We start from the raw sequence: 24533 nt of genomic DNA, 5'->3' as shown, positions 1-24533 counted from the left end.
TGAAGTTAAAACACAAATATCAGCTTCATCCAAAACTTCTGTGGCCCCCAACGAGTTTTTAATGGTGGCCATTCAATCACCACTCTTTCCTATAGTGTGGTCAATATGAGATTCGGATCATCCTCATTGGTTCCATGTAAACCTAAAACAATCTTTAAAAATGAATGGACGGAGTGGATGAAACACATACATCATGGCGGGACCCACAGAGGACAGCCCAGCAGCTACTGGCCACCAACACTGTCAGTAGCCAATCCGCGTCCGTGTCCTGAAATCCTACAATCTGGGCAGTTTCTGTACCATGCTCCATTCATTGTGGGATCCAACATACATGGCCAGGATCAATAAAAAGTGGGCCCCACCACTTCTTGGAAATTAAAAAAGAAAAAAAGTGAATGCGGTGCGTGCTGGTGTATCATATATTGTATTCCCACACACCACCCAAGAAAGCAATCGACACCGGAGCACTCTCACCGAAGAGAGCAATAGGTAGAGGAGTCTCTCTCATATAAAGAAGAAAAGGGTCCTCTGAATGCATTAATGGAGTCCTGAAACAGCTACAGCTTCTCCCTTCTTAGCTGTATTTCTATAAATACAGCATAGAGGAGCTTTCTTTGAGAGTGGGAGAGAGAGAGAGGGGTATAAAGGTGTAGGAGAGCTGAATTTGCTGGAACCCTTATTGGGTTTTCTTCAAATGGGGAGGGGTATTTATGGGATGCATTTAATGGTGGTGTGGGTGTTGTTGGTAATACATCTTCTAGTGTTTGATTGTATGAGAGTAGCAGTGTTATGTCAGCAAGAAGATGCTTCTACAGCTGCAGCAGTTTATATTGTTACACTCAAACAAGCTCCAACATCAATTCATTACTATAGTCGTGATTATGAGAATGATGATATGAAGATGGAAATGAATGGTCTGAGTCATGGTAATCACAGCAGATTAACCACACCCAACAAACCCAGGTAACATTTTTTTTTTTTTTCCTTTCATTTGGGTGATGTGGTTTCTATCTTCTATCCCCTAAAAATGATGTTTTACACCACTATAGTGGTGGATTGGTTATAGTAGGTTCTACACATGTATGTGTTTTTGACAGTTTTGTTATTGTCAATATATCAGCATGAGGTGGAACTAGTAATAATTTTGGGGTGTGGAAATATCAATTCCTTTATTGTTTTTCTTATAAGGTCTCTAGTCCAACCTGTTAGACCGTAATTTACGGTCCACCCAGTAAATAACTCTCCATCTAACATGTATGTGAGACATCCAATCCTTCCAATAGGTTGCTCCCGCAATGAGGATGAACTTATGTAAAAATCAGCCCCATTCATTCATCAGGTGGGCCACACAGTAGAAAAGAATTCTAGCCAGTGACAAATAACAAAATAGTCCGCTCGTGGCTAGTTTTTGCACCAGTTGATCCTTATGATGTGGTCAGCGTATTGGACGGGTTAGATGTGGCGCGTACATGTAAGCTTGGAAGTTATTTGTTGGGTGGATGGTAACTTATGGTCCAACCGGTTGGATTTGAGACCTCTCCTTTTTAAAATCTTTTTGGGTGCAAATGTTCGTTGGGGAATGTTATTTCTAATCCTGTAAAAATGATATTTGCACCACCTTTTAGCCACGGGCTATTTTTTTGTGAGTTCTGTAATTACCAAATTACCCTTGCGGGGTTAAACTCACAAATTTTGGGGGGTGAAAATTATGAAGGTTTTTATTATTATTTTTTTTTTGGGGGAAACTTGATATTTTCACACCATGTTTATTTATTTATTTTTATGCCAACTCCCTTTAAATTAGAGGAATGGAGTGTGTTCCTAAAAAAATAATTCCTTTTTTTTTTTTTCATTTTTTTATTGATAATGTAAATTAGTGGGTTTTATTGATTGGTTTTTTATGGTCATTAAGCTATTTAGTTGGGTTTTATGTTGGAGTTTTATCGCTTTTTTTGTTTGTGTTTACTTTTCTGTTTTTCCTGATTTTTTTCACCTTGTTTGTTTGTATCCTTTTGTTCTGTTTTTGGGTATGTTTTTTCAGTTGGGCATTTTTAATTAGTGGGTCTCGTCGATGGATTTTAGTGGGTTATGTCTCTACTAAAAATATTTGGTGGGGGCTTATGTTGGGGTTTTATGTTGAATGTGAGTGAGTTGTTATTCTGTTGGTAGCTTTGTCCTTTTCCTCTTTTTCTTTTTGTCTGTTTGGATTTGGTGGAGAGTGTAAATTAGGGGTAGTATGGATGCAGGTAAAATCTCACTTATTTAATTCTGTCATGTTTGGGTACTAATGAAGTCATTACCAGTTAATTAGTATCTTGTGTTTGGGTACTGGTAGCTGTGGGGGGAGAGGGCCTAAACTGTCTTTTCTTTTCTTTTCTTTTTCTTTTTTGAAAAGAAGAAGAAGAAGAAGAGAACCCTAGGTGGTAAGTTCTACTCAGCCTCCCGAGTGGATTTAGTTGCTTTTTAATTTTTTGAGTAAAATGTTTATTTTTTGTGTAAAGAGTTAAAAATTTACACTGTTTTCACGACCTCACATCTAAACTGTTTACATATAAATTTTTTACATTTAAGTGGGACCTTACCCGCATCAAACCGACCCCTTGCTGATCTTTCAAGGAGGAAAAAAAAAAAGAAGAAAGAAAGAAAAGAAAAAGATCCTTCCGTGTTTTTCTGTGATCATGATTGATGTAAATTTCACCTGTGTTCACTTTGAATTTTATTTATGCTGACCTTGATTTTGGTAGTGTGGTTGTTTTTAATTGTTGTAAAATCTGCATGGATTTTCATACTAGAGTTTTATCCTTCTCGCATTTCTCAGTTTTTCTCTCTTGTTGGGAAGTTTCGGATTCATGAGGGTAAGTTGTTTGAGAAATGTGACGGTGATTCTGCTGATGATAGATTGAAGAAGGCCAACCTACCATTGGTCTGGACTAATTTCTGCACATGCATATTGTTCATGGTAGGACCGACCTGATGGGAGGCTGAGATCTTGCAGATGCATGACCACATTGGCAAAAGTTTGGTGAATCACCTCTTCAATCTCTCCTCCTGCAAGCCACCTAGCACTTCTCTAGTTGTTTTTATGGTCAGTTTTCATTGTGATTGTTGTAGAATCTAGATTGATTGGGTTTATAACTTAGATTTTATTTTTTGTGTTCTTTTTCATTTTTCGTTCTCTTGTTCGCTTTATTTGTCATCGTCATCATCATCTAAGCCTTATCCCAATTAATTGGGTCAGCTACATGAATTTTTTGTCCGTATTATTGAGGGTAAAATAGTTGTTTCTACTGGGGGGTTTTTTTCCGTCATGATTATTGTAAAAATATGTTGATCTTCAGATTTGTTTTTGGTTTTATCATAACTACCAGCCTGGTGTTTTTCAGGGCTTATTATGATTTATCCTTGTAAATAAGTTTGGTTTCCATTTTCACGGCTAATTGTAAAGTCAGCTGTTTTACTGGAATTCATGGTCTAAACTCTTTAAGATTGGAAATTGGTCAGCTCCTGAAAGGATAGGAATTGCTTTCCTGTTCTATCAGTGCGCTAGTGCTCTCAGTAGTTTTGAAGCTTCAAAATGACTATAAATTGTTATTTGATGTTTTAGTTCCTTGTAAAGATAGTTTTTAGTATCATCAGGATGGAAAAACACATACTGTATTGGACACTGCGGGTTTCGATTTATATATGGTTTTTACCGCTGTTAGCAAACCTCTGTAGTTTTTAGGGAGTATATTGATTTTCTTTCCCAATTTTGAGTGGTTAAGCTTCACAACTTTAACTGAATTTTTACAAATTTCTCATCTCCGTCTGTTCTTCTTCCTTCTTCCTTTCCAGTAATTCAGGTTTGCTAGAGTAATGAGCTGCTTGGAACTTTTTGTAATGGGATTTAGAGATATACTGCATTTTATTTATTTATTTATTTATTTTTTTTTCAGTTTTTGTTTTGGTTTATAGAAAATCCACCCTAAAACTGTTCTTTGTACGCTGGTCTACTTTGATCCCTTTTTCTTTAAATCCTACAAATGTCTTTTGTGATTAAGTTCCCAGCTGTAAGCTAACCAATCTATGGGTATTTTTATTTGAATTAACAGATTCTATGTCTCCTCTATTGGATGTGCAGGAATATATCAAGATCCAGTCGTGGCTACAGTTCATATCTGGTTCGGCTTCAGGATTCACTGTTGAGGAAAGTATTGAAGGGGGAGAACTATTTGAAGCTTTATAGCTATCGTTACTTGATCAATGGGTTTGCTGTTTTTGTAACTCCTCAGCAGGTATACCATTACCATCTCTCGGTTTTCCATTATTTTCTACCATTACCATTGTAGAAATAGGGAATGAGGAGGAGAGAATGTCTGCTTCCTCCTTACAGAGAAATAATGACTGAAAGAAATCAATAACCAAAAGATAATTAAAGGATAATAACTAAGAGATCTACATCAACATGGTGTTCATCAGGAACACATGAGGCTGCGCAACATCAGTATGGTGTTGTTAGGCTTTGTTGGTTCAGTCAGGTGGCAGTTTGTAGCTTTCTGCACTTGGTTGTAGTGGTCATACTGAGGTTTTTTTTCCTGAGCTCTTGGGTTGTTTTCTTTTATTGCATTAGCATCTTGACTTGGATTCCGATGGTGGTTGTAATGTCTTTACAGCTATCTCTAAGGAACCATTTGGATTTTAAGTTTTTTTTTTTTTTTTTGAAATGCCGTTTTCCAAAAATCTTGAACTTGACGAACCTTGCAGACAATTCAGTGGAGAGTTGTCATTTTGTGGGTCTCTCCAGTCTCCACACACAATGTGACACAATGTGAAATGTGGAATTTCTGCCTCGCAACATTTGAGTGGAATTCCGAAATTCGCGTTTATGGGGTTCTTGCCATAGGACGATAACCCCTTTGTTGATGTCTGTGAGTGCCTTGTGAATTTGGGATTGTTGTGAAACAACATTTCAAAGAATTTTGAGGGCAAAAACCTACGATCTTACTTGATTTTGTTTGCGGGTTTCTTTATGTAGATTCTGACTAGTTTGGGCCCTTGGGCTTGATATAATTGATGAAAGGTGGAATTTTTGTACTGGATTTTATGCTAATTTAACCTATTGAGATGTCTCCAGTTATATTTTTATTTTTGCAAGATTTTCACCATTGAAATGTATTGGAGGTGATTTTCTAGTATTCTTCTGTAGTTCTCAGTCACCAGATTGAATGCCATCATGTTTCTCAATATCTGTAATTGATTTATACGAATAGCTGTTTCGGGGAGTAATCTATACCAGTTAGCTTTCTTAGTTTTATTTTTAATTTTAATTTAAATCTGGTTATTCGGTGAATTTTGAAGGCAGAGAAGCTTGCAAGGAGGGGAGAAGTGGCAAATGTGGTCTTGGATTTCTCAGTTCGAACTGCAACCACTCACACCCCGGAGTTCTTGGGTCTACCTAAAGGGGCGTGGGTCAAAGAAGGCGGACCAGAATTTGCAGGAGGAGGAATCGTGATTGGATTTATTGATACTGGAATTGACCCAGCACACCCCAGCTTTTCTGACGACTTCTCTGAAAATGCTTATCCAGTTCCTGCTCACTTCTCTGGAATTTGTGAAGTTACAAGGGATTTTCCATCTGGGTCTTGTAACCGGAAGCTCGTTGGAGCTCGGCATTTTGCTGCATCTGCTATAACCAGGGGGATCTTCAACGCTACTCAGGACTATGCTTCGCCGTTCGATGGTGATGGTCATGGAACGTGAGTGTTTCATTTTTGCATTTTAAAAAAATATATATTATGGAAATTACTGATGCACCTATGAATCATTTTAAGCCTTTTGATTTTCTTTATTTCAAAATTGCAATTTCTTGTTCTTTCGGTTGAAGCTTTAAACTTGGCTATTCAAATTTTACATCATTTTATTGTGTTTCTGAGGTCACCAATCAGTCAGGATTTCCTTGATATCGCCTTTATTTTGTCAATTTGAGGAAAGTTTTTGCATAAAAAAGAAAAATTCTTGTTAATGATCCTCACAAGCTCCTTACACTTGCCACTGGTTGAGATGCAGCTCTTCATCAGGTGGGCCACATCGTGTATTATGTGCCATGGTTCGAATATCAGGCCAGCCTGGTAATCAGGTAGGCAACGTCTGTATGTTGAATGTGGACAATTGATCAATTTGTTCTAACCTTTCACCTTTTAGTACATGTGGCTCATTTGATAATCAGAGCAACTTGATTTTTGGGCCGTGGCACATACATGTTGAGGCCCGCCTGATAAGTGGCCTGAATCTTGCACGTGTGGGGAGAGTAGCATTTCAAATCTTACTCTCAAGTAGAGTTCTCATTTTTCTCTTAGAAATTTCTGTTGCGTATGCTTATTGCTTCATTTCACTCAAAACTTATGAATCTGATGCATGGTGTGTTCTGGCTGCCATAGTGACAAATCTCGTTCTTGGCAATTTCTTGTGATTTTCAGTTTTCGACTTTTTCTCGCGATATTATTAGGAAAATCTCTCTGAAATTAAATATTTAAAACATTTATTATTACTAAAAAATTGAATATAAAAGTATAAACTGAATTATTTTTACTTCTAAATAATTTTCCACTTAAAAATCGCAATAATTTAAATTCAGGATAAAATCGCAAAAATTCAAAACTGCTGAGATTTGAAAAGAGAAATACTTTGATACTCTGGTAGAGTGTGATGGATGACATGCAAGCACTTAGAAGTTACTTAGAAATTGCACAAATGGTGTATAATTGGTCAAAATTAAACTGTCCAATTATATCAACTAGCGTAGATGTGTCATGAACCAATAATGAAGTTCATTAGATTATCCGACCATCGAATTGGTGGAAATTTATTATACGGTTGAAAATAAAATAAAAAGAAATCCAATTGTCTTATTCCCATGAACAAATGTCCACAAATCAAAGGTTAGGATTGTTCAACCGACCTGATCTTAAGAATGTGACTTGGAGACAGTGGTCAATATAGTTCAGTTTTATTTGAGTTAATATATGTCACATGTCAACATGTACAAGTTCCGAGTGCTTGCATAGCATATCAAGCGTTGGTATGCAACCTGAGTATCATATAACCCCTCTTTTGAAAATATCCAATATCGTTTAATAAAAAATTTTCAAAATCTTGGTGATATTTGTCACAATGCATGCTACGTAAGGAAACTTTTTTTTTTGGGAAGTAAAAGTATTTTATTTAGCTATCATTTTTTTTTTTACTGAATTTTTATGGGTCGCTGATGATCTGTTCCTGATATGTGCAGGCATACGGCCTCCATTGCAGCTGGGAACCATGGAATTCCAGTCATTGTATCCGGGCATCACTTTGGGAATGCAAGTGGCATGGCCCCTCGTGCACAGTAATCAATTCTAATAATTTGTAGTTGTTAATAAGAATTCATGTACATGTATGTCTACAGATTTTGATACACTTGTTTCTTGATCTGTTTCAGTATTGCTGTTTACAAGTCACTGTACAAGAGCTTCGGAGGCTTTGCTGCAGATGTTGTTGCTGCCATAGACCAGGTAGACAGTAACATACCTTTTAACGATTTATATGCCCTTTCTTAATTTTGGATGTGCATACATGAGCTTGAGACTCTTTACTGCAGATGTTGTTGCTGCCATAGACCAGGGAGACAGTCAACATGCTTTTTAATTATTTAGATCAATTTCTTAATTTTTGGACATGCATATGTATATACATGCATGCATGCATGGTTTTTATAGAACGTATTGAAAAACCAGGCTTAAAAAGAAGAAGAAAAAGAAAAAAAGAAAGCCCAAAAAAGAATTAAAAAAAGATAGCCCGTGTATCCTGATAAAATTCTTCTATTATTTGGAATTTGAGGTGTTTTTTTTTTTTTTTTTTTAAAAAGAATATTTATGATCAGTTAGTGACCAAGAATTCCCTAGACATATTCTTGTTTGACTTTCTTTTTCAATATTTGGGAAAGAAAAATCAAATTCGGCTTTCTAATTTTATGGCCAAGATCTTCTTAGCCATCCAATTGGAATGGTCAGTGGATTCACCTATTTTTCACCCAGGGCATATAAATGGAGCGATGTTGGACTCGTTGAGTCACAACTTGGCCGAGTCATGGGGTGACTCAATCAAGTCGGGCAAGTCACCCTCTATTCCCTATACTGACATGTGGTGCCCAATCGATCATTCCTGACCTCATCCAAGTTGACTGGGATGAGTTGTCAATCCATGACTTGGAGCCCATCTTATGAACATGTATTCCATGACTTGGAGCCCATTTTATGAACATGTATTCTCATTGAACTTTTGCATCGGTTCTCATATGTGCTGAAAATCATCCTTATTGCCTTATTCGGCAGGCAGCTCAAGATGGAGTGGACATCATAAGCTTATCGATTACTCCCAACAGGCGTCCTCCTGGGCTAGCGACTTTCTTCAATCCAATCGACATGGCGTTGCTTTCGGCTGTAAAAGCTGGCATTTTCGTTGTCCAAGCGGCCGGAAACACTGGACCTTCACCCAAGAGCATTTCATCTTTCAGCCCATGGATCTTCACAGTAGGTGCTGCCACCCATGACAGAGTCTACAGTAATTCCCTCGTCCTTGGCAACAATGTCACTATTTCAGGTGTTGGACTTGCACGTAAGTTTGAAAACTGTCGTCTATGACATATGCTTATTTAATCATTCTTGAGAAATGCTCCAGTGCTCCCAGTAACATTTGGACACTCAGTCCAATCCATTGATTCATTAGGTCCAGCACACATTTCATTGGCTAACATGCTAATATCATTCTGATCTTACAAATATTAACCATTTGATCAGTGGTCTTTAATATGTATGGTCAACCATTTAGATAAAAATAAGTCCAATCAACAATTTCATCCGTCTATTTGTTACAGCCCATCATGGATTGCTTATGATTCTAAAGAACCAGGTTCATTGGGAAATCCCAACCATCCCATCCATGGATTGGAAAAAGGATGGCTATCAAAAAAAGGACAAATCAAAGATGTATTGGGTCATCTGATTACTGCAATTTTTGCACGTCACCCCACGAAACATGTTCTGGAATTAATGGACAGCTCAGATTGATTGATTGGACTGCCCCACTAAACTGATGCATCTAGGGGCACTATAACTTGTATTGCTCTGAGGGCACTGGAGCATTTCTCATCATTCTTTAATCATTAGATTTGAACCGTTTAAAATAAATTTTCTCAGTTGATACAAAGTACACTCTAGACTCATCCAATGTTCCACTAACAAGCTCAAATGAAGGCATATACTAAAAAGTGTGAAAAATCAACATATAAATTTTATTGATGTCATTTTTAGAGAGAGAGAGAGAGAGAGAGAGAGAGAGAGAGAGAGGTGATGTCATGTCATGTCATGTGAAAATAGGGGGTAGGAGTGCCCATCCATAGGAAAAAAAAAAATGAAGCAAAAAAATAAGTCTCAACAGTTAGAAATCTAACCGTTGGGAGGTTATGCCATCGGTACTGTGTATGAGATGGCATAACTGCGTAACTATGGCTTATGCGGTCACACACTTTTTTGTACGACCACATACGCCTCAATGGCATAATAACCGCATATGCCACTATGGCATATGTGGTCCAGTGGTCCAAAATGGCGTATGTGATGGCATAAGTGTGTATGCGATCACATATGACAACACCAAACTCATCAGATGAATTGTAACCACCCAATTGGACCACCTAAGCGGTTATTTGAGGTGAAAGATGGCCATCGTCCATTTTTTTTGGTTCTCTTGAAATTGAGTGGTTATGATTCATCCAAGTAACCTGACTTTTGGGTCATGGCTCATATATGATGGACCTTACCGTTGTCCCCTTGGAAACATGTGTGAAAGTTAGGAATACCATTAAGCAATCAGGACTAATTTTCTCTTGTTATATTGTCAGCTGGGACAGATGGAGACACAATGTACACTCTGGTTGCCGCAATTCATGCACTAAACAACAACTCAACTGATAAGAATGATATGTACTTGAGTGAATGCCAAGACTCGAGTCGCCTGAATTTGGATCTGATCCAAGGAAACCTCTTAATCTGCAGCTATTCAATTCGATTCGTGCTTGGGCTGTCAACCATTAAGCAGGCTTTGGAAACGGCCAAAAACCTCAGTGCAATTGGCATCGTCTTTTACATGGACCCTTTTGTTATTGGGTTCCAGCTCAATCCTACTCCGATGAAGATGCCGGGCCTGATAATCCCTTCTCCTGACGATTCCAAGGTATGGAGTCTCCCTGCCACAGTAGGAAAAGATCCAATTTTCCCACCCATATGCATGTATAGATCCAAGCCCATCAGTTGTTGTTGATCTTCTGGGACAAAAATCGGGCAGGTCAATGTATTAGGTGGGCCACACCGAATGAAGAGTGTGCGTGTGACCACCTCAAATCTCCCCTATCAGATGATTCTAGCCATCCAGGGGTGCAACTCACAACCCAACCTGTTCTCAAGAGGACAACCCACAACCCGAACTGACCCGAATTCCAACCCCATGTACCTAACCCGAAGTCGTCTATACTTGACCCAACCTGATCCAAAATTCCAAATACATGTGATTGTTCCCAACCCGACGTAACTGACTAGAATATGCTCAACCTGAATCCAACCCGAGTTCAAATTGGTTGGGGTTTTCTAACCCGAACCCAACCTAAGGACCTTGACAACCCCAACCCAACCTGAACTCGGGTTGGGCAATGGCCCATAAGTACAGCCCCAATCAGGTTTTTAGTAATCATCTGATCGGGAAGATTCTATCAGTATTATCTCCTATTCCCCATGTGGTCTGCCATATGAATGGTTTGGATTGCCAAAAGGTGGGCCCCACATCTACAAAATTTCAGGTGAAGCAACACTAAATGGAGAATTGTATATCAATTTCCAGAAGCAGGATGTCTTTTGCTCCGCGTTCTTTGTTAATTCTCCAGATATCTTTTATGCAGATCTTTCTCCAATATTACAATGACTCCTTGGTGAAAGATGATTCAACAAAGAAAATAATCAAGTTCGGAGGTTCAGCAAGAATATTAGGCGGACTGAAAGCTAATTACAGCAATTCAGCTCCAAAAGTCTTGTATTATTCTGCTAGAGGGCCAGATCCGGAAGACAATTTTCTTGAAAATGCTGATATTCTAAAGCCCAATTTGATAGCTCCTGGTAATCTCATATGGGCTGCATGGAGTTCCCTGGCTACTGATTCCCTCGAATTCCAAGGTATAAAACATGAATAGTGCAATGGAACTTTTGACTATAGTGCACTGCCGTGCAGTTGGACAATCGATCTGGACCTTCCATTCATTGAGCACGCTCTTTATGGGCTACTGTGCAAAAGTCACACTGGTGGTAGGATCCTATCTATCCAATCAGTGTCCTAGAAAATGCATGCCTCTAATCATTTTCTAAAAAGAAGTCTAATCATCAATACGAACCACCCATTCAGTAGGCCACACTTTTGATTTGATATGGTTATCAAGAATCATTTCACATAGATTATTGTAACAATACAATATATTGGCATGAAAAACAAATCATACTTCTGATGGGTAAGTGCATCTGGCCAATGTGGTTTTTTGTCATTGGCCCGTGAAGAGTAGGCTGGACAAGCGGAAGGTTCTGATCGATTGATTGGTCTGTTCACATGTCCAAAAATGATAATCAATGCTGCTTTCAATTCAGTGACTCCAATGGAGTGCTTCTTTATATGCTTGTGATTAGATATACCGATTGTTCCGAGTATTGGTAATATTATTGATAATATCATCAATATTATTGGTATTGCCAGCTCGGCGATACGGATAACACTGGTAGTATCAGAAATTTCAGATATCAGTGATATATCATGAAGTATCGATAACGGCAATGTACCGTGGTATTTTTGACTGTATGAATTCTAGATGTTGCTTTTGTCGCCAATGTATCGGGGATATTATCAATAATATCACCCCATGTATCAATGTTGCCAATATTCTATTTATCGCCAATGTATCGGGGATATTATCAATAATATCACCCCATGTATCAATGTTGCCAATATTCTATTTATTAAAAAAAAAATTCATTTCAATTATTTTATGGGTTCATGGTTGTATGATGAAGTGCATGCATGTATGTGTGTATATGTGTGTGTCCATGGATGGTTGGTTGGATGGATGGTGCATGTATGTGTGCATCTATACATGCATGGATGGCTGGATGGACAGATCATGCATTCTTGTATGTATGTATCTGCATGCATATATGGACGTAGGGATGGATGGATCCATCATTTTCCCCGTGTTTCCCCAATGTTTTCCTGAGTCAGCTATATATGCTTTTAGGTCCCCATTAAAGAGAAACTCATTATGTGTGCATCTTTTTGCTATTATTTGATTCCTAAATATGCAAATATCTGTATTTTAGCATTTGCTGAAGTATGATTGAAAAACTCCACCATTTCCCTCATGTTCTCCAATGTTTTACATGCTTTTAGGCTTCCATCAAAGGAAAACTTATTATGTATGCATTTTTTTTTTGCAATTATTTGATTCCTAAATATGCAAAGATGTGCGTTTTAGCATCTTCTGAAGTTTCTTGGAGAAATTCCACTATTTCCTCAATGTTTCCCACAATTAGAGATGCATTTCCGGGTATTAATGATAATTTTGGTACATATTTCCATATCCCCAACCTGCAATACATGTAATGATACTGATACTACAACCAATATGGCAACATATTTCTCTCTACATATGTTTGCAACGTCCGCACCCCACCCATACTCGCCCGTGCACACGTGCAAATGTGGCAAACGTGTCAACATCCAAGATTTCCATCAGGTTGGCGACACTTTTTAGACTTTCTAGTAAAAAGAATGAGGGTGTTTCACTCAGGTGACAACAGTGTATGATCTAAAACTTCAGCTAGAATCTTGGCCATACATTTGTTCAGTACCCGCTTGACTGAAATAGCCTGATTTTTGGGCCAGATGATCTTAACAGTGCGACCCACTTGATGGAAACCTCAATCTCTAACTCTTGCCAATTGGCAAGTGTGCTTGCTAGTGGATCATGGATTGAAGACCCTGTGATTTGGGCTGCTAGTTTGGTCCTGAGTCGAGTAGGAGGGGGACTCATCTGAGTCAGGCATATTTTCAGTGCTGATTTGTGGTGCCGAACTGGATTGGACTTAAATGAGTATGATTCTACTCAGACAAGTCACATCCAACTCCGACGAGTCATCTATCCATAAGGTGTGGATGAGCAGGGCTCCAAGTATGCTTAGCGAATTCTCTCTCTCTCTCTCTCTCTCTCTCTGTGTGTGTGTGTGTGTGTGTGTGTGTGTGTGTGTGTGTGTGTGTGTCTATATATATATATTTGTATTTTTGTCTGATGCAACCTAACCCAACACTCAACTTCCGATCAAATCATCTAGGTGAGAATTTCGCCATGATCTCGGGTACAAGCATGGCGGCTCCTCATGTTGCTGGGCTTGCTGCGCTGATCAAACAAAAGTTCCCACAATTCAGCCCTTCAGCCATCGGATCCGCACTCTCTACAACCGCTTCAGTTTACGACAAGCAAGGGGGCCCGATCATGGCCCAGCGTGCTTATAGCAACCCGGATATAAACCAGTCGCCTGCAACTCCATTCGACATGGGAAGTGGATTTGTTAATGCAACTGCTGCATTGGATCCTGGTCTTATCTTTGATTCAAGTAAGTCCCCTACTTATTTTCCAACAGCTGAGAAGAAACAGAATCTTCATGTTATGATTTTTCATGACAAGAAATTTGGGTGGTGGGGCTGACCTGGTGAATGGCCTGGATCACACGTCACATTGGTGCATGTGAGAATAGAATAGGAGTAGGCTACAACTTGGGTTTGGGTCAACCTGAACCCGAAAGACCCAAGCCAAGTTTGGATCGGGCTGTCAAGGTCCTTGGGTTGGAAAATGCAATCGGATTTGAAATCAGGTCAGGGTCGGGTTCAATTCGGGTCTGGTTAGGTCAGGTTGGGTTAGATATAGAGGAATTCAGATTGTGCATCTTGGGTTGGAATTCGGGTTGTCTTGAGGTCGGTTTGGGCTCGGATTGACCCTCAACCTGACCCAACTCGCTGGAGACTCTTTCTGGAAAAGAAAAAGTATTATACAGGGGATTATTTGATACTCTTGGCAGAATGACGTTTGATACACAGGCACTCTTAAATTGTACACATTAACTCAAATTAAACCGATTCGAATTTATAGAACCACCTATAGCTAAATCACTGTACCAAAATAAGAATGGTTGAGCAATCATAACGTCTGATCTTTGGACAGGTGTTTTCTAAAACAGGACATATTTCATTTTTAACCATCCGGTAGTTGTAAAAAAAAAAAAAGAAAAAGAAAAAGAAAAAGAAAACTGATAATTAGTTAATCAAATAAGTGTAATTTTTGGTTCATAATACGTATAAACTGGGACTCCCAATTTGGACCATCTCATTTGAATTGCTTTTGTGCCTATGTAATTTCTAAGTGCCTGTGTATCATCCATTGCACACTGCCAAAGTATCAAGGTTCTTGTCATCATACTATTCTCAGCCAAAAGTTTGTACAGTATCTTCTGGGTTTTCAATTTGTACAAGTGGGGCCTATGTTTCAGCAATCAAAACCGTGAGTATGGACAACACCTTGGATGGTCCATGTTATTGAATAGGTGTGGCAACTAGAGAGCTAAGAAGAAAGGCCAAATATTCTATGGTTAGGATCTTCAAATTTTATTTATTTATTTATTTATTTATTTTTTTCTGGCATGGGCCATCCATGGTGAAGGTCAGCATCTCAACGGTTTGGATTACTTGAACCATGAACCCTACTTGGCCCAAGCATTGTATTATATCTTCCATTGAAATGGGCGTACTTTTGCAGGTTTCAACGACTTCCTGTCATTCCTATGCAGCATAAATGGTTCGGGCCCCATTGTTCTAAACTACACTGGCCAGAGCTGCGGTATTTCTACAATGAAGTGCACAGATTTAAACTTGCCTTCCATTACCATATCGAACCTAACCCAATCAAGAACTGTTCAAAGAAAGGTTACAAACATCGCCAACAACGAGACTTACAGCATCAACTGGAGCCCCCCCATGGGCGTTGCAATATCAGTGGACCCAACTCATTTTTTCATCGCAAGTGGTCAGCAGCAGATCTTGACCATCAGTCTCAACGCCACCATGAACAGCCCCACTGCAACCTTCGGAAGGATTGGGCTCTATGGAAGCAAGGGCCACATGTCTACCATTCCAGTATCTGTGATTTTGAAGGTCATGTCAAATGCCACTAACAGCTGAAACTGGTTCTGATTTTACTTCTTTTGGGTTTGTGAGTTTTCTTTGACCCATTTTTTTATTCGTTTTCTGGTGTAAAGGTGGAAGCTGCTTCTGTTTGAAATGTAGATACTGTGACTGATTTGAATAACCAAGGAATTGATTGTGTTTACCATGAACTGTGTGTAAGTTCACTGGACCCACTCAAGCATGCTTGTTGTCCTAGGCTGGATATGGTCAGCCGTCGAAGATCAAACAGTTATAAGATTGTCCAGTCATTCTAATTTGCTGGGCTGCCCTCAATTTAAGGCGCGGCCCTGATTCAGAACTGTTGAGATTGGTGTGTATGTTCACACAACTTAGGTAAGGAAATAGGCTTCTCAGCTCAGAGATTGACTACACTTCGATGCTTTGGGGATTTTGCTTGGTATGTTTGCATTTGTTACTCATTGAGCAATGCTAATAAGCAGGTGGGTGAATCAAAGTCCTGTGAGAAATGTATTATCTAATGATCTAACTGTTCTGGAGGGCTACGTTGGTACCCCATATCACAAAATGCCTGGGGGACTGGATTGTGCCAGCCATCTGATCAGTGGTCTGCAAAAGGAATAGTTTAATCAAGAGTCCACATCCCACAAGCGGATTGCGTTTTATGGGGCCAGCACGCGATGTATGTTTCTTATCCATGCTGCTGTTTTACCAGCTTAATTTAGGTCATGAACCCAAAATTGAAGCATATCCAAAGCTCTAAGTGGACCACACCACAAGAAACTGTGGGGATAGTGAGGTCGTGTTGAAACCTTCCCAGGCTCCACCGATGTTTATTTGTCATTCAACATATTCATTAGGTTACAGAGACATGGATGAAGGGGTATCGGCCTATTCCGAAACTTATGTGGCCCCCAAGAAACTTTCAACAGTAGGCGTTCAATTCCCACTGTTTCCTGTGGTGTGGTCCACTTGAGTTTTGGATGCTTCAATTTTGGGCTAATGCTCTATATTGATCTGAAAAATTGAATGGATGGTATGGGATAAGATGAACGCTGTTTGGCTGGTGATCCCAACACCATTCAGCTAGTTGATGTTAAAGTTGTGGGCCCCACCATTGTGTTTTATCCATGCCATTTATTCATTTTGGCAGCTCATTTTAGGGTTGAGCCCAAAAACGAGGCTGATCTAAATCCGAAGTGGACCACACCACAGGAAAGGAAAGTCATGTTAACCAAACGTCCACCATTAAAAACTTCTTAGGGCTCACTATAATGCTTATTTACCATTTAACCTGTTGATAAGGTCACACATACCTTGATAAAGGGAAAACACAAATATCAACTTGATCCAAAACTTTTGTTGCCACCCCGAAAGTTTTCAATAGTAAGTGTTCAATCCCCACTATTTCTTATGGTGTGTTGGGAGAAAAATTTCTTCTCAACCACACGCAAAGCAATATCGAAATAAAAAGAAAATAGAAAAAAGGTGCAAACATAATCATAAGGATTTATACGGTTCATTTTCAGTACGTTTACGGATTCACGCCAATCCACTATACTCAAAAGGCAAAAAATAAAGCAATAACTCTCAATACAATAACGTCTTTATCTCTTTATCTCAGGGTTTATATAAAATTCTATGTGAAATTATTAAATTATCTTATGAATTGGGGGCACGCTCCCGGACCCCTGAGTAAGGGGGGTTGCCCTTTACAACACCCACTGAGCTCAGCGTGGAGCTTGACCCACAAAAATGTTGGCTGGATGGACAATACACCTCTACTGATCACGCTCCATAAATCTTATCTTAGAAATCTCTTACTTAGAGACTGATAATAGGCAACTCCTACTAAATATGTCGCATCTATAAAAGCCATGACTTCATAGAGAACTTGGTGTGAATCTAATATATATATATTTTTTAGTAACTACTTTAATCAACATATCTGTAGGGTTCTGACTCGTACGAATCTTCTCCGAAGTAAATTGTTCATCCTCCAAAAGTGATCATATGGAATGATATTTAATGTTTATATGCTTGGTTCGACACCCAGATCCATAGCTCAACTGGCAGATTGAGTGGAGATACCTCGTTTCAACACTTGAGGTCTTGGTATCGATCCCTAGCGGGGGTGGCTAATATGGGGTGTGTGTACTGACATGGGTGTGTACTAACAAGCAAACCCAAAAAAAAAATAAAAAATGCTTGGTTCGTAAATGAAAGACTGAATTTTTTGATAGATGAATTACTCTGATTGTCACTGTACAACTTACAATTTTCTTGCTTATTACCTAACTCTTCCATGAGATCTTATAACCATACCATTTCCTTGGAAGCCTCTATTGCAGCAATATGCTATGCTTTTGTCGTCGAGATGGTAATAATCTTTTGTGACCGTGAGACCCAACTGTTGCACTGCCCAAAGTGAACACATACCCTGTAGCACTCTTTTTGCTATCAGTATCCCTTGTCAAATCTGAATCAACATATCATTGTAAACTTATTTTTGACTCTCTATAGCACAACGCTTCATTAGTAGCACGTCTCAAGTATATGAGAATCTATTTCACAGATTCCCAATATTTCTTTCTTAGTTGTTCATAAACCAACAAACAACTCTCACAGCTTGAGTAATATCTAGTATTGTGCAGATCATGGCGTACATTAAGCTATCGATAGTTGAGGCATATGGAACCTTAGCCATATAGTCATGTTCTTCTTGTGTTGCTACACCATGTTCCGTTAAGAGTCCGAAGTGGCTTGCCAAGAGAGTGCTAACTAGCTTAGCACATTTCATGTTGAATCGCCTGAGTACCTTTGCAATATTTTCAACCTGTGGCAATTTTAACTTAATGTTTCTTTAGTTTCTGCTGATTCTCATACCAATGAATTGTTTTACCGTACGCAAATCCTTCATTACAAACTCCTTAGACAATTGTTCATTGAGATTTGAAAATTTATGCATGTTTGACCTTGCAACAAGCATATCATCTACATACAAAATAAATATGAGATACATATTTTTAAGTTTACTGAAATAATGACAATATTCAACATGACATCTCTTAAAATCATTAGTAGACATAAAACTATTAAGCTTTTTGTGCCACACTCTTGGAGCTTATTTCAAACTATATAAATGCTTCTTAAGTTTACATAGCATATTCTCCTTGCCAGGTGCAACATATCCATATGGCTAATGCATATAAATGTCTTCTTTAAGTTATTTTACAACTAATTGCTCTAAGTGCAAATCCTCTATAACTACAGTACCTAGAACATAATATGATAGTAGAAATCTTAATAAGAGGAGAAATGATTTCAGTGTAGTCGATACTTGTCTTCTGTTGAAAACCTTTCACAACTAACCTAGCCTTGAATTGCTTAGTACCGTTATACTTTTCCTTCAATTTGTAAATCCACTTGTTATGTAAAGTTGCATTTCTCTTGGGTAATTGGACTAAAGTTCCATGTCCGATTTGATATCAGAGAACCCATCTTATCATCTATAGCCCACTCCCACTTATTTTAGGTATTAACCTGTAAGACATCTTCATAATATTCCAGTTTACCATTATGAGTCAGCAATAAATAATGTAGAGAATGAGAATAATGGACTATGAATTTGCTAACCCGGATAATTTCCTCACAAGAATAAGGTTCGAAGGTTCTACTTGTAGATTTTCACTTTGTGGTCTAAGAACATTCTTATCAGGTATCTCGTCAAGTTCTACAAACTCATTATGCTTAATTTTCTTTTCTTATTGTTTCAATTTATGCTTACACATGACAGTTTCATTACATACCACATTCTTGCTCCTAATGATTTTTCAATTTTCAGCATCCCAAAATCGATAATCAAAATCATTAAGGCCATATCCAATCAATGTACACCTTCTAAACTTAAGATCAAGCTTGGCCTTATTTTCAAAATTGATATTGTAACACCTTGGAAATCGGGGGTCGCGCATACACTCAACTCTCGAGTTCCCGAGAGTCACCATTAACAGATTTTTATTAATATGCGTTAAATCTGTTTAAGTTGCGCAGCCTGAAATTTTCTGAACATGAAACATAAACACGCAAGTCTGCCGAAATGAAAGAGGTCTGTCATATATATACAGGTCCAAATTATAAATGGGTGGCACAAGGCGTTGCTCAACCAAAACAACAAAAGAATATTACGCCCAAAAAGAATAAGGCTGAGCCCACTGCCCAGCCACCCCAACCCTGCCCATCATGCCGATGGAGAGCCGCCCATCAGCTGGAAATAAGATAACTCGTCCTCCTTGTCGAGGCTCGACTCGCCAGGCTCCTCCAGTCCTGAATCACCTGCATCTATGAACGGGTCTGGTTGGTGTTTTAAAACACCGTCCCAGAGTGGGAGTGAGTGATCAACTCAGTGGGTGCTATTAGTCTTAAGTTATCACAGACATCAATTATAATATGATCTTAATGAAAAGTAGACAATCACATGCGTCTAAGTAATCTTGTTAATGCGCATGTATGCAGCATGACATGATGCATGCTCTCGCCACAACGCTCCCTCAAGTGACTCTATCTAACGATTGCAAATGACAACACTCCCTCAGTGCGACCTCGACTGCCGAGTCGCCACCCTAACTAGTGCGATGCAATGCGATCGTGTTAGCCGAGTTATTAGTTAGGTCCGTTCATCCAGCAGATTTGGGAATCTGGTACACCCTACGTATCAACGCCCTAAACAGGTTGCGAGGCCAAGGCCCCCCAATGCGTGAGGCCGAGACCCCGCGGTCCGTGATCCCGTCGGGTTCCTCATCCCCGACTTCAAGCACATGAGGAGTGCCATGAGAAAGGGATCGCTCGCGGTCACTACGGGGAGGCGCGGTACCCCAGCATAGGCCGACAGCTCGGACACAGTGTCTCATTCCACCATGCTCGACTCACGAGGCTGTGGACTAATTTTCAAGTGGGTTATTGATGGGCTACCACGGTTGTAGGGTATTCCAGGTTCCAAACATGTGTGAGCAAACAGGGTTAACAATCAAAGTTGGTCAGATGGTAGGCTAGACCTCATGAGTCAAGCGAGCGTGAGGCGTGTGACATCGGGCATGAAGGTCTCATGTAGTCGAACTACAGCCACCCGATCACACCCGCCCAGACCCACAAGTCCAACCATAGCGTAGTCCTACCGATGGGACTACCGTCTCTCCTCAAGTTCCTGACCAACCCAAGGGTAGAACTAGTGACTCATAGCATGCCAACAATAATGCAACATCCAACATATTCAACACCTTATTCTCATGTTGCTCAACATACAAATCAAATTTTTCTAACAAGCAAACCCTTAATATCATGAATAAAGTGTATGTGTGTGGTGTGGGTTAGTGAGGAAATTAACACTTCCTCCATGTTGAGAAATCATGTACACAAGAGTAATAAAATCACACGTAATATGAAGCAACAACATATAAAAATCAACACGGCATGAGCATATGATCATCCATACACCAAATCATGTGAGAAACATGAACGACATCATGAGAGAGAGCCAAACATGTAAATCCATTCATTCCAACCAACATACAATTCCTAGGATTTCCCTAGACTTTCCAATATAACATCCAAGCAATCAAAATCATTAATCTCATATTGAAATTGTTGCTAGGCCACCTAAGATCAATAGTCCGCACCTATGGTTCGTTGGGGATTTGGAAAACGCCCTAGGAAAGAGGGCTTTCGGGTCGATCGGCCGGAATTCCTAAAATATGCTCTTGCATGTTAGAATTCCAAGCTAATCCCATCTTAGTATATGGATTTCAAGAAGAATGGGTAAAAACCTTACCTAGGCGACCCACGGACGGTTGTTAAAGTCAAGGAGGAGAGTTTCTCCTTGTAAGAGAGGTAGGGAGTTGGAAGGGTTGACTCACTTAGGCCCCGCTACGATCTAGGGTCCACCTTGAATCTCCTCCTCTCACACTATCTTCTCCTCTTAGCTCCTTCACTCTCTTTCTCTTTTAGTGGTTGTAGCAATTGAGAGAGAGAGTTATGAGAGATAGGGTTTATTCCCTAGGATTGGGCCCTTTGGCCTTAAGTCTCATCAAATTCCCAAAATAGCCAACTAGGACTCACCTTTGGGGTTGGTGTGGCCCTAATACTCCTTTGGCCGCCAAATTTGGTAGGTAAGTGCCCTATGGCCCGGTGAGGGCCTGTGTAAAATTTGGGATCAAACGGATGGACGGTTGTGGGGTTTGAGTCAGGGGTTCTGATATTTAAACGACCTTGAGGGGTCCATTCTGGTGATTGGAGAGGTTCTGTTGGCCCTTTGGCTATGAAATTTCTAGGATAGATGCTTCATGGCCTGATGAAGGGCCATGCAAAATTTGGGGACGATCGGATCTGGGGTTTGGTCGTACGGGTTTGATTTGCGATCGACGGTCACCATTCCACGATCGGGTCCCAGAGCTGGTGGACGGGTGTAGAAAAATTCATTAGACCTCCACCGTGAATGTGGAAGAGATCCGACGGTTGGATAGCCTGGTATCTCGGTTTCATTTGCAAGCGCCAGATTTTGGTCCTGACATTGGTGGGGTGCATCTAGTCAGTGCCAGATCCCACTTCTGGGTGTCCCCTGGGTCCATAGTCCACGATGGTCCACAAGCCCAGTGAGATTTATGGTCCCCTTTATTTTTAGAATTTTCTGACCTTCCTGTGTCCCGATGTAGCCCATACGAGCTATCGATAAGGGCAAATGAGCCATCTGGCTAGACGGCCCGCACCGGGTCCTGCCATGACCCGATCGGTTTATTCTAATGGGCTAATCCTAGGTTGATTTGCTTGTGGTATCTCACCGCGCATGGTTCAAATGATCGGTCCTGCGGAAAATCCTACGTGGACGCCCAAGGACACCGTACTGGTTGGACTGGTTGTTACAGATATGCACGTTAGAGATATAACCAAATACCTTGAAATGAGACAAGTTACCTCTTTTTTAGTTCATGCTTTCTCTAGCAATTCACTATCCAAAGCAACCAATAGTCCTTTGTTAATCAAGTAAGTAGCGGTATTTATTGGATGTGGTCAGAATTGTTGAGGCAATCAGATATGGATTCTCATACTCCTGGCATGCTCTAATAAGGTTCTGTTCATGCACTCAACTATATTGTTATGTTATGGTATTTTATGAATCATTTTTTGTCTCTTAATTTCATTAACCGCACGATGCTTGTCAAACTTATTATTACAATACTCTCTCCCAATATTCGATATAAGGCACTTCAACTTCAGACCTATTTCATTCTCAATCAAAGCCTTCCATTTCTGAAACACATGAAATACTTCTGATTTATGCTTCAAGAACTAAACTCACAATTTTCTAATAATATCATCAATAAAGGTAATAAAATAAAGAGAACCACCGAAAGAGATACATTGCCTGGTCCCCATACATTGATGTGAACCAGTTCCAGTTGCTCCAACTCTGGTCCTTCCGACCTTCGAGAAGCTGACTTTCCTTCATTTGCCTAGATGCAATCTTTGCAAAAATTCAGATCAATAGATTTTAGCGTTGGCAGCTTTCCTTTCGAAAATAAAACTTTCATCCACATTTCTCAAATATGCCCAAGTCCGTGATACCAATTGCTCATGTCCACTACTGATGATGTAACTATAATGGAACGATTAGAGCTGAAAGTTAAGTGAAGAGTACCTTTCTTCTTACCCCTAGCAATTACTATAGCATCCTTCCTGATCTTCCGCAAATTATTAGTGAAGGTCATCATGTGTTCAGAATTTACAAGCTGGCTAACCAAAATTAAATTCCTTTTTAGAGCCGAAATATACTTGACTTAGCTTTAATAATGTTTCATTTGATTGGTTTATTTGAACGTCCCCCTTTCCAACGATACAACATGGTTTATTACTCCCAAGTAGACTTTCCTGAAATTACCCTGTACATACTTATGAAGAACATTCCTATTTGGAGTAGCATGAAACGAGGCACTAGAATCTGTTACTCATGATTCATTAGGAGTATCTAAAGACAGAATTAGAGTATCAGAAATTTTATTTTATTTTTATAAAAAAAGATGTTTACAAAATATTTACCTCCTTAATTTTTGTTGTTGTTGTTTCTTTGGAGCTTTATTGTCCTACTTCATGTGCCCTTTTTGCCGCAATTCCAACAACCATCACCCTTTTTCTCCAGAAGCTTGGATGATCTATTTTTCCTCAATTTCAATTGACCATTACTTTTGTTTACTCTGTTTGGTGCTCTTCCTCTTTTTTCAGCATTCAAAGCATTTTCTAATGTTTCACTTGAAAATCCCGAGACTTTCCTCCGATATTCCTTATTGAGAATGGGGTTAACAATATTATCATACTTTAACTTCGCTGATCCAGAAGAATTGCTCACATCTACCACCAAATTATCTCAGTTTTCCAGTAACGTTGATAAGATCAAAAGAGTTTTAATTTCATCATCAAAATTAAGGCCTACTACCTTCAACTGGTTCGTAACTAGATTGAATTCATTAAGCTACTTAGCCACATTTCTATCATCGGATCATTTCTTATTGAACAATCTCTTCATTAGAAGAATATTGTTGGAAGTAGAAGATTTTTTCGTACATCCTTGATAGGGTTTCCATTAGATCCTCCATGGTCTTTTCCTTCAAAATGTTGAATGCAACATATTTCATTAGAGAAAGTCGAATCGTTCCCAAAGCCCTTTTGTCGAGCACCTCCCAGTTGTTATCGGGCATTTTCTTTAATTTCTTCAATCTTCTTCCAAGAGAGATATAAATCATTTAACTAGAGATAATCTTCTATCTGCATCTTTCGGAATTCTAAGTTTGAATAATCAAACTTTTCAATCCTTACATTTCCTTCTTCCTACATTATTCCCATTCAAACCAAAAGCTCTAATACCAATTGTTGAGAGAAAGATCCCATTCTTGACCACATACATAACAATATTTAAATTTAAAAAAAAAAAAAGAAAAAAAAAAAAAGAAAAAAAGAAGAGAAGAAGATGCAAATCACAACTCAAATATTTACGTGGTTTCCTTTCGATACATTCATGAATTCATACCAATCCACTGTGCTCGAAGGCAAAAAATGAAAAATAAGTTCTTAATACAATGACGGCTCTTTCTCACAACGAAATATACATTACCTTCAAATGAAATAGAGTTTACGTGAAACTCCTTATGAAATTATGAAAACACTGAGTGGATGATCAGTACACCTATAAT

At 39.2% G+C, this 24533-nt stretch overlaps 1 protein-coding gene across 2 annotated transcripts; it reads left to right on the top strand.

The window, feature by feature from the left end:
• The first annotated feature begins 432 nt into the window (after positions 1-432).
• Positions 433-15488, top strand: LOC131220822 (subtilisin-like protease SBT2.2). Of its 2 annotated transcripts, XM_058215667.1 has the most exons (10): positions 439-963; positions 4121-4274; positions 5338-5735; positions 7268-7363; positions 7457-7529; positions 8349-8631; positions 9917-10248; positions 10967-11237; positions 13434-13715; positions 14912-15488. In XM_058215667.1, the coding sequence occupies exons 1-10, from the start codon at positions 695-697 to the stop codon at positions 15331-15333; spliced, it is 2580 nt and encodes an 859-aa protein (XP_058071650.1). In that variant the 5' UTR covers positions 439-694; the 3' UTR covers positions 15334-15488. The 2 variants fall into 2 exon arrangements, with proteins under 2 accessions (XP_058071651.1, XP_058071650.1); XM_058215668.1 differs by lacking the exon at positions 13434-13715 and having other exon boundaries at positions 433-963.
• Positions 15489-24533: the final 9045 nt, after the last annotated feature.

This window comes from Magnolia sinica, chromosome 12 (assembly GCF_029962835.1).
Source record: "Magnolia sinica isolate HGM2019 chromosome 12, MsV1, whole genome shotgun sequence".
NCBI lineage: Eukaryota > Viridiplantae > Streptophyta > Magnoliopsida > Magnoliales > Magnoliaceae > Magnolia > Magnolia sinica.
This window is presented reverse-complemented; position numbering and strand designations above follow the sequence as displayed.